Below are 10,817 nucleotides of genomic sequence, written 5' to 3'. Positions count from 1 at the left end.
CACTGCCTACGCTAGCCTGCCATTCCTTATCTTCTTCTGTTTGCCCCTCCTCATTGACAAGCATGTCAAATTTATTTGTATAAGTAATGTCTTCTTTGTTGCTAACCCCTTCCTTTTGTTTTTTATTAATGTTCTCCTTAACTGTGTTGTCGTTCTTCATATTGATGTTTTGTTCCCATTCTTGCAAGTCACCAACAATACAACCACTTGTAAGCATTTTGGTATCATGATGTGGCTGTCTCCCCCTTTTTGGAGACTTGTCTTGATTTTGTCTCTCATCCTTGGAGTTGCTACTTCTACTGGACACATTGGGAATTGGCCTTAATTAAGAATGCAATACCCTATAGGATGTCACACAATGACCCTGGAAATTACACTCCCTACAATAGTTCGGCAAATAATTGTATTGTATTTTAACATTATTTGCACAAACTTGGGCAAATTGGATATCAAGTCCACTTGAATGTTGATTCTGACACAACTAGGTCGAGGTTTACTAATAGTTGTCATGTCTAACTGCAAAGGCTTTTCTACTGGTGAAGCAAAAGAGAATAGAGTTTCCTTAACAAAATAGGTAGGTAGTAGATTTGGGTAGGATATCCACGCCATAGCTTGTTGTCCATCCTAAAAGTAGAATCATCTATTGAAAGTAGCAACTCCAATTTTATCCTTTATGTAATGAGCATTTATGGACGTTAGATTGACAAAGTCTTCAATGAGTTCACATCGAATCAAATGTGACGATTAAGTAAGACCCTGATCCTGCAGCAATCCTTTATCCCACATTGAATCGGCAAACCTTTCCTTAAGTCCTTATCATCAGGCCAACCAAAAAAAAAATTCATACTTTAGCATATTGCAAATCTTATTGGGCATTCATGCGATCAACTTTTGCTTCCGTCCACTGATTATCAATATAGAGTGTGTTTGGTATGAAGGAAAACATTATGTTTTGCTTTTTAATAATTTTTTCAACTCAAATTTTTATTTTTAAACTCCTACCTCCCCCTGGCCAGCCCCCCTAACCACCCCTACCAGCCCCCCAACCCCAACCCCAACCCCCCGAAAAAATTAATTTTGCTTTTTAAAAATATTATCAACTTCAAATATTTATTTTTTCACTCCTGCCTCCCCTCACTACCCCCACCACCCCACCCCAAAAAAATTGTTTTTAAAAAATATTTTCAATTTCATAAATTATTTTCTACTCTAGTAAAAATAATAGATGTTCCTCGAAAATATTTTTCATTCATAAATCAAATACTAAAAATCATTTCCGAAAAATATTTTCTACTCACCAACCAAACATGAGAAAATAAGTCCAAAATCTACTTGTTTTCCAAGAAAACATTTTCTAGAAAAAACATTTTCCATGGAAAACCTTCGTACCAAACACACCCATAATCTATTGTCTTTGTAGGAATGGGGACAATTGCCATGGACTTTCAAGAGATTTAGCATCCATAAAGCCCTTGAAAATCCAGGGGTTTACTAGGAGTTTGGGGTAAATTTTTTTAGAGGGTAATGCAGGGAACTGAATTTGGTCAACAGTATTCTCAGTCATCATCCCGGCAAAGAGATCATCGTAGAATTCGCTCTATTTTCATCAAATCACCAAAACTGTAACTCCATTCATATGTAAATTCGTCTAGCACTACAAAATGTAGATCTTCAAGATGATTCATTCTATCGACTTCTTCCTCCATCCATTTGATCTGTGGACTATGGTAATTACTTTATGAAGGAGATTGAATAAACATAATCAGTAAGAAATCCCTTTGGGCAAACTAGGTTCAAGACATTAGGATTATTCATGTAATTACAAGACAGGAGGGAAATTTGAAGTGGACAAGTGTAGACCACTAATGATTGGGTTCATAGGCTAGGTTATGTATGCATGTTTAGGAGAGAGAACAGAGAATTGTAAGGAAGTAGAAAGTCATTTCTCCTTTAGAAACAAGTCAAACCTAAATCCAGAAATAGAAATTTATTTAGATATACTTTAATCAATTATCCAACTACTATTACAAAAGCTACAATTCTTGTATTAGAAAATGTCGATGCAACAAAGAAATGCACATACGACCAAGGCAATTATGGAACGAGATGCACAGGTTCTCATGCACTTCCATCCTTGAAACTAGTCTAGATTTCCATGACCAAGAAAGAGAGATTGAAAAATGAAAATGTGAAACAACAGCTAAAATTTCCGAATTGTCTCCAGTTTAAAATTTGATAAACTCGATTTAGGGGTATAAGCAATTGTGACAACAATTAAGTATATGATCATCTAAACCAGGCATGATTCTACCCTCATCCACTCCAAAAGAAAACTTTTGATGGCAAGTCCTCACTGAAAATAGTCTAGAGAAGTGAGTGAGCAGAAGGTTTTATAGAGAGCATCAACATCTCTGTCCACCATTAGCATTCCTCCCCCCTGAAAAATAGCATATACCAGGTCCCTTGCACATGCATATGGCTGCAGCAAAATATCAATTTCACAATTAAACTCGACACTCTATCTACTGTCGTCTCTATGCATGCTTACTACACAGCACCTCCCTCCCCTAATGTTGTAGAAATGCATGAATAGCACGAGTGGAGCTTCCAATTCAATGGTTCTGCTCTATGACCTCAGATCCTGGCAACCCATTTCCTCGAGTTCCTGGAGACATAGGTGACATGCCAGATTCTGGGGCTATCTCCATATTTGGTTTCGATTCCACTGGCGCAGCTCCAGAAAATCCATCAACTGGTGCACCTATAGCCAATGGAGGCATCACAGATGGAGGAGCAACCTGAATGCTTGACATTCCTGGATCTGGATCCATCTGATCGAACTTACTTTGGCGAGGCCTCCTTTGATATCTATCACGACTACGACTGCGGCTGCGGCTGCGGCTGCGGCTACGCCTGGGGCTGTAGCTGCGGCTACGGCTTCGGCTGTAACTCCTACTATAACTCCTGCTTCTGCTGCGACTCCTGCTTCTGCTTCTACTACCCCATGTTCGAACTCTCTCTGGACTAGGACTATAACTTCTTCCTCGACTCCGACTTGGCATGTCTCTTCTATTGTCAAAACGTCCACGCCCGCGACCTCTCCCACGTCCTCGCACATCTGAACTGTCATACCGATCACTCCTGTCCCAAGTACTTTGAGCACCACCCCGGCCACCACGGCCACCAAAATTGTTGTCCCTCATCCCAACACGGCCACCAAAGTGACCATCCCTTCCACCGCGGCCACCAAAGTTGCTCTCCCTTCCACCACGACCACCAAACCCACCATCTCTCATCCCACCAGGGCCACCAAACCCACCATCTCTCATCCCACCAGGACCACCAAACCCACCTTCTCTCATCCCACCAGGACCACCAAACCCACCATCCCTCATACCACCACGGCCACCAAACCCACCATCCCTCATTCCGCCACGGCCACCAAATGCACCATCCCTCATCCCACCACGGCCACCAGAATCCCAACGTGTGCGGCCACCATCACCATCGACAAGATCAGAACGGTTCATGCCACCTCTATCCCTGCCACCAGCACGTAAAGCCATCTCCCTAACATCCGGCGGTACTTGTTGATTTGCGCCTTCCAGAACTTTAACAAGATCAGGAGCATATTTCCAGTCCTGATCAGATAAAAAGGTGTATGAAACACCAGTTGCACCAGCTCTACCAGTTCTTCCAATTCGGTGAACATAATCCTCAATCCCAGTCGGAAAATCATAGTTGATCACCACTCTGCAGCATAGTGAGAACTTAAAATGATATAAATGGTCTACTACTATTTCAAATTTAAAAAAACAAGGGCATATTATTTAGCAGTACACATTGATAGTTTTTTTTTTAAATTCCGAAGAACACATTGAACACACTCAGATATCAAATGAAAAGGAGGTCCTCACCTTATATCAGGTATGTCCAGTCCTCTAGCAGCAACATCCGTTGCTACTAAAATTGGGGTCTTGCCAGCGCGAAATTGGTTGAGAACCCAGTCTCTCTCACCCTGGGACTTGTCTCCATGAATAGCTGCAGCTCCAAAGTTTCGACCAATACTTCGTGCAAGTTGGTCGCACAACTTCTTTGTGGAACAGAATATAATAGCTTTAGAACCCCTTTCTTGGGATCTAAGAATCTGCTCCAACCGTCTCTGCTTCTCCATTTGCGGGACTACTTCAATGTACTGCACAAGTATTTGACATTTGAAATAACCATGTCAGTATTTAAAATAGGAGAATGCTAGTTTCACAGCAGAGGGAGCTTGGTTCAAGCAAGCAACACTTCCATTGCTAATTAGTTACACCCCAGATCGATGCAGGAGCTAAAACCCTCAACAGTACTCACTTGTTTAGACTACCAAAATATCTAAACTTAGTTTCCACATAAAGCATGAAGAAACAAAAAGTTAGATGGATAAATCATGTTTGGGTATCTGCATTAGTGTCATGTGTCAATGTTTCAAATTGATAACCATCTGGGATGCAATCGCCGTATTATGTTGTCAAAAACCAAGAAGCACAAACTCAAACAACAAATAAGAGGGTAATACAATTAAGTAATAATGAGAATACAGTGTCATTGCCTTTTTATCATGTATCATATTCAGATTTTACAAAATTGGAAGATCAATAATCGAAGGACACATCTCAAACCCAAAAAATGTCACTTTTTAAGCAGACCATGGCAGCCTAAAATCAGTAACTAATTGCTGGGAAACATTGCTGCAGATAAAATACACAAGGGAAATCTGATGATAATATATTAGCTGGTTACTTAACATGGATATTCCAGGCATTGCACACGAGTGTGGAAATAAACTAATTCAAATTACCTGTGTGATAGACTTGTTTGCTGCAAGCTGATCAACGTTACCAATATTAACCTGGACAGGATTTCGAAGAAGATCACCGGCTATTTTTCGCACTTCTTTGGGCCAAGTTGCTGTGTACATAAGTGTTTGTCTTTGTGGGGGTATCTCATTTACAATCTTGCGGATCTGAGGTTCAAAACCCATGTCAAGCATACGATCAGCCTCATCTAGCACGAGAAGAGAAACCTGTCTAAAGTCAATTCTTTTCATTTCAAGGATGTCATTAAGCCGACCAGGAGTTGCAACAACAATATCTGTTCCGCGCTCTAGTTCTTTCAACTGGTGAACTTTGGGTGCACCTCCATACAAGCACTGAAATGAAATAGTTGATCGATATCTTCTTCAAGAAACAACAGAGTTCAAATGAGAAATGTTCATATATCAACTCACCGTGCAAGAAACCCTTGCAGATCGACCAAACTTCAGCGCTTCATCTTGTATTTGTGTGGCAAGCTCTCGCGTTGGAGATAAAACCACCACTGTCGGGCCATTTTGAGGATTGTTGCGCCGCCGTTTAAGGTGGACAAATGCAGGAATTAGATAGCCCAATGTTTTGCCAGAACCTGTCTTGGCAATGGCCACTATATCCCTATTTTGCAACGCTATGGGCCATGTTTGTGCCTGAATGGGAGTGGGTGAAGTGAATCCCGCAAACTGAATCTGCAATATATGACCCCTAATGAATAGAGAGGATAACTGTGAACACATCTACACACACTTAAGAATTTCAAGCACAATACTAAAGCAAGTAGCATGAAAACTAAAATTCTTTAAAGAAGAAAAGGGTAAGATAGAAAAATGGAGGAATCCTAAAGAAACGCATGGGATGCAGTTGCTTACTGAAGCAACTCGAAGCAACAAAAGGGAGCAACTAAAACAGAAGACCCGGAGCAATAAGCTAGAAACCCCAGTCATCTAGTGGAATTTGTCTTAAGGGCCAACCACCCTTCATGAGCTATGCAACAGAGGCTCCAATTTCCATTTTGCAGCCTCAAAAACTCAGAACAGTTGTTGCCAAATTATGAGGATAGCATTACAGCGTACGACATGTGCTCCTCCTGCGGAGCAGATATCGCACCTGCGACAAGCGACAATCAATAAGCTTGTGGCATGTTCTTAAAATAAAAATGGAAATGAGACGAAGCAGATCCTAAAATCCTTCAAATAACCAACAAGTGATCAAATTTGAGAAGAACACTTACCTCTCTTAGTATTTCTGGCGGGAAGCCAGTATCTTCAAATGTCATGAATGGAGCAGGGACATCACCACCCTGGACAATTAATTAAACCAACAAACTTCAGAATAACCAATGAAACCCCCTGGATAGCAAATGAAACGCCGACAAGTTTACTCCAGACTATATAAACCACAAAGCTTATACCAACGAGTGACAACAACAAAATAACATCAAAGGCAAAGAATTCTATGATAAACCTCAAATGGATCTTGGAACACTAGAAGCATAATAATCAACACAAGGCCCCAAAAAATTATGACTTGTACTACACACTAGAACTTCAATTGCAGATACACCAGTCATCTGCTAACATACCCCCAAAAAGATGATGAACAAAAGCTAACATGAACACAAAGATAGAGGAATTTAAACCCCTAAACACCAACAATCTAGCTATTCAATATAACTTGTGAAAAGATTGAGTAAAGAGGTTCAAGCAGAAAAAAGAAATGACAGGATTCAAAATAGCATGGCATATACAATGATTTAACGCAATCCAAGCAATAGGTAAAGATAGCACGGGCATCTAACTCGTTCTTCAGTAACTTCAAAAAGTTTCAAAAGCGTTTGTCATGGCTGCTGCTGCCTCTTCTTGCTTTAATGTTTATCAGTTTTGTTTTGTGTCGGTGAAGGCAACCACATTTTTTTGAGAATGTTTTAAATTGTTCTAGGACTGGAAAAGTCTAATTGACAAAGAAAAGCCTCTTTGACACTAACATTTTGCGTTTGTGTTGTAAGTAAAGCAAGTATAGACTTGGATGGGCACAAGTTCTGTATATTCTTAGTAATATTTTTGCACACTTAACTTCAAATTGCTAATGAGAAGTTAAAGAAAGTTCCAACTTCCAGTCGGTCATGCTCATCTATCCACTACTTATACATTTGATAGGATATGAAGATACCATGCCAGAACAATATAAAAATGTTACAGTGGCATCTAATTTCCCTCCTAGAAGAGTATGGACCCAAACAAGAAGAAGAAAATCAGAAAGACGAGGATTAAAAAGTCAATGAAACATATCCACTTGCTTGATGCCAAAAAAAGGAATCAGTAAAATTAACAGCATTCTCATACTGCTTTTTAAAAATAAACTTAGGAGATAAGATAAGCTAAGGCAGCAATAATGCCGTCACAACAAAAAGCTATCCTACTAGTCAGATGGCCCTCGGTGTAACGCTTTTAGTTGTGCTTCGACATATACAATGTCACCACCATCACATAAATTGCTAGAAATATTCCCAAAGCAATCAACTAAAGCATGTATTAAAAAAAAAATTATAGCATAATGAGCCCCCTCAAATCCCCTTCTCTCTTCTCAGATAGTTGAGTTCAATCATGAGTTCATCCTATTCGGGGGGGATACAAATAATGCTTCGTTGATTTATTTACTTGAAACTTTCAGTCTATATGTAAGCAACAACAGTGTTCACATATTCCTACATAATATTTTATACACCATTACCTAACATAATGCTAGTTCTACTCCATAACTATATGGCAACCACTGATCGCTCAAAAAAAGGCTATAAGGCAAGTAACTGGATTTCAAATGATAACGTTGCGCAAAGGTGCTAATTTAGAACATTACAGAAAGAACATAAAATATCCAAGAGCTCAAAACAAGCCAGACCGACTGATAAGCATGAACAGGTGCCATTCCTTTAGTAGAAGGGAAAATTGGATCAAAGCACAGATGATAATGATGGGATACATACCGTTGCAGTTACTTCATGCTTCTGAAGGTAAACCTCAACGGATGATGGATGCATCGATCCTGGAGGTCCAGTGAGTGCTCCAGGTGGCCGCATGAGGCTAGAATTTGAAAATGGAGGTCCACCAGCTGCTTGACCATAGATATTTTGCATCGGAGGACCACCCATGCTATTGAACCCACTAGGAAGAGTTGGTACTGGATTTTGAAGCGGAGGATCACCCATTCTCATTTCCTAATGAACAATTGCAACAAAAAATGTCTACATTTAGCATAGCATTGGTTGGAAAATTTTACAAGCAATGCAAATGCCATCCCAAAACATTCACAATTGGAAAAATATTAACTGTAAAGTAAAGTTTATATAGCATATTTAGCACAAAACTTCCCTATTTCAAAACAAGTATAAAAGTAAAACTTTCCTATTTCAAAATAAGTATAAAGCAAAACTGCTTTACAATGGAGTTGACTGGTTCTGGCAACATGTCATATAAAGTTATTAACACAGACAAAATGCATTGTGCGTAGAAAATGATGATATAAATGGACCTGGAAAGTTGCATCTAATAGAAACAGCAACAAATGATATGGAAGTAACATACATGCTGATTTCTTGCTACAGGTATAGCTGCAAGCTTGGGTTGCTGAGGCGGAGGCCTAATTCGACTATCCATATTACTGTTGTAATAATAGTCATTTCCTCCTCTTCCGGGTGTGTTTTCCTCATAACCCTTTGATCCAACTGGGGGTATATCAAGCTCATGACCATGTGCCGTACTTGAGCCCATCTGACCGGGAAAGCGAGGACCAGGCGGCCTCTGACCTGAATCATTTGTATTTTGTTGCCATTGACCCAAAGATGATGGTTGTTGGACATTTACAGAAGAACCGCCAAACTGCAAAGCTTGAGCAGGCTGAGCAGACATCTGAGGTCTGATAACAGAACCAGTCCCCACTTGCGGATTCTGAGCAGATGATGCACCAGTTTGCTGAACTTGTTGTGGAGAAAACCTAACTTGTTTACCTTGGGGGAAATCAACATCTTCCCTTTGCTGAAATCCCACCTTATGCTCTTGTTGATGGGAAAACTGTTGATTCTGCGGAACGTGCTGATTTTGCTGCTGTGGAATTAGCTGTCCCTGTGGAGGCAAATTATGAGGATACGCAACATGATGTGCCTGCTGATGAGAAAATTGATAACCATGTGGTTGTCCCATTTGTACACTTGGAAATGCTTGTGCTTGGGAGCCTAGTTGTTGTGGCATCATTTGTTGTGCTGCTGGTTGAGAAACATGTGGCCCTGGCTGATTAGGAGTTTGTCCCATTTGCGATGGCATCTGATGAACAGGTTGCTGGATCATTTGAGACCGAAGTTGTGGCATAAAGGACACCTGTTGCATGGCAGGACCAGCTGGTGATCCTTGTTGCTGCCCTGCTGAAACACCTTGTGATCCATGTGGTACCTGTTGAGCTACTTGTGGATGTTGTGACATGTGTGTCATTTGGCCTTGTTGAGCAAACGCCTGTTGGTTCTGTTGACCTTGACTATCATATTGTTGCACTGTGCTAGCTCCTGGTATAGGAGCCAACTTAGGAGCAGAAGCTTCCGGAGGTGGACCAGGCGGCAGTGGGGGAGGTAAAGCTGATGGCCTCTCGTACTGAGTAACATTAGTTTCTGGATTCCAGAAGTACAATAACCCAGTACTACCATCAATTAAGCCCTTCCAAGGTTGGGGTAAATTTGGATCATCAGGTGCATAACGAGGTCCTAAGGAAGCCGTAGCTGCCTCAGGAGTTGTCATACTTGAGCTACCTAAGGCAATCCATGGAATAGGTCATATATAATTGACTAGATATCATGACAACTAAAGGGTATTGTAGTACATACTAAACGTGAATATGTTAACAAGAATACAACCATCAAGTAAATCAGACAATCCAAAGACCTAATTAGATTAGTGTTCTCGAGCAGAAAAGGCACAAATGACAGTTCTAGCATTCTCAACCCCATTTCAGCTGTGAATAGTGAACATGAGTAGATAAACTTAAGGATTGGTCAATCAACTTATCAGACAATCCCCTCGTTTTGTTGCAAACAACTCAAAAAACAAAATAGCAAACGGCGCAAACTCATCAGCATAAACACCAAAACCAAAACGAAAAAAAAAAAAAAGAAGATAATTTTTGTAAGAATTTCAGAGATTGCAAACCGTTCAAGCTAATCAAACCGTGCAAACTTGATTGGAAGGACAACATGAAAGAGAATAAACTAGATTTGCTGTTTTTAGATACTCAAAACCTAAAAACATAACCAAAACGCACCACTTCAAGCCCAAAAAAAAAGAAAACGTTAATGGACCATCAGAACTAGGAAATTCAAACTAGTTCATGCATGTAGGAATCTTACTTCATCGCACAACCCAAAAAAAAAAACAGGCAGATAGTAGCTGATGAGAACAACAAAATTGATGAACGGAAATCAAACCTCAAACAATTAACTTCAGGGAAGCTTTGTGTACGGCGAGCTCCGGGTGCCGAGTGCCGACGGAAGAGGATTGTACGCTTAATTTGAAGTTTAGGGTTCAGGTCTTTCAAGAAGAGAATTGTCTGCTTGTTGGACTATATTCTTTCTTTAAATATGGACCTGTTGGGTTGGGTTGGGTTGGCTGGGCTCCTCTTTCTTCTTCTATACAATAACTTGAAAATATCATTGCAAGACTAGAAAAATAAAATAAAAAATCAAACACTAATAATCCTTTTCCTTTCATAATTCAACTAGTCAATTGTAACCATTCTTTTGTGTGATGAAAGAGGAAATTTACATTGAAAAATAAATAATTGAATGCATAGTCATTCAAAGAACTTGTTTGGGTCATTTCCTCGTGCTCTTTTTGAACACATTTTGATTGTTGAACGTATTTGATGAAATATTCATAACTGATAATTATTTGATTCATTGTCGATTAACAGTTATTTGATTTATTC

General features: G+C 39.9%; 1 protein-coding gene across 2 annotated transcripts; it reads right to left on the bottom strand.

Moving 5' to 3' along the window:
• Nucleotides 1-1,972: 1,972 nt before the first annotated feature.
• On the bottom strand, nucleotides 1,973-10,474 carry LOC107004850 (DEAD-box ATP-dependent RNA helicase 46-like). Of its 2 annotated transcripts, none has more exons than XM_015203239.2 (8): nucleotides 10,318-10,474; nucleotides 8,435-9,641; nucleotides 7,837-8,067; nucleotides 6,085-6,153; nucleotides 5,273-5,542; nucleotides 4,844-5,194; nucleotides 3,918-4,195; nucleotides 1,973-3,753 (listed from the first exon to the last, which is right to left on the bottom strand). In XM_015203239.2, exons 2-8 carry the CDS (start codon nucleotides 9,632-9,634, stop codon nucleotides 2,613-2,615), a joined length of 3,540 nt encoding a protein of 1,179 aa, XP_015058725.1. In that variant the 5' UTR covers nucleotides 9,635-9,641; nucleotides 10,318-10,474; the 3' UTR covers nucleotides 1,973-2,612. The 2 variants fall into 2 exon arrangements, with proteins under 2 accessions (XP_015058725.1, XP_015058717.1); XM_015203231.2 differs by having other exon boundaries at nucleotides 8,435-9,645; nucleotides 10,318-10,473.
• Between the last annotated feature and the right edge of the window lie 343 nt (nucleotides 10,475-10,817).

The sequence above is a fragment of the Solanum pennellii genome, chromosome 1 (genome assembly GCF_001406875.1).
Source record: "Solanum pennellii chromosome 1, SPENNV200".
Classification (NCBI taxonomy): Eukaryota; Viridiplantae; Streptophyta; class Magnoliopsida; order Solanales; family Solanaceae; genus Solanum; species Solanum pennellii.
Note: the sequence above shows the minus strand (reverse complement) of the source record. Positions and strands in the feature narration are given on the sequence as shown.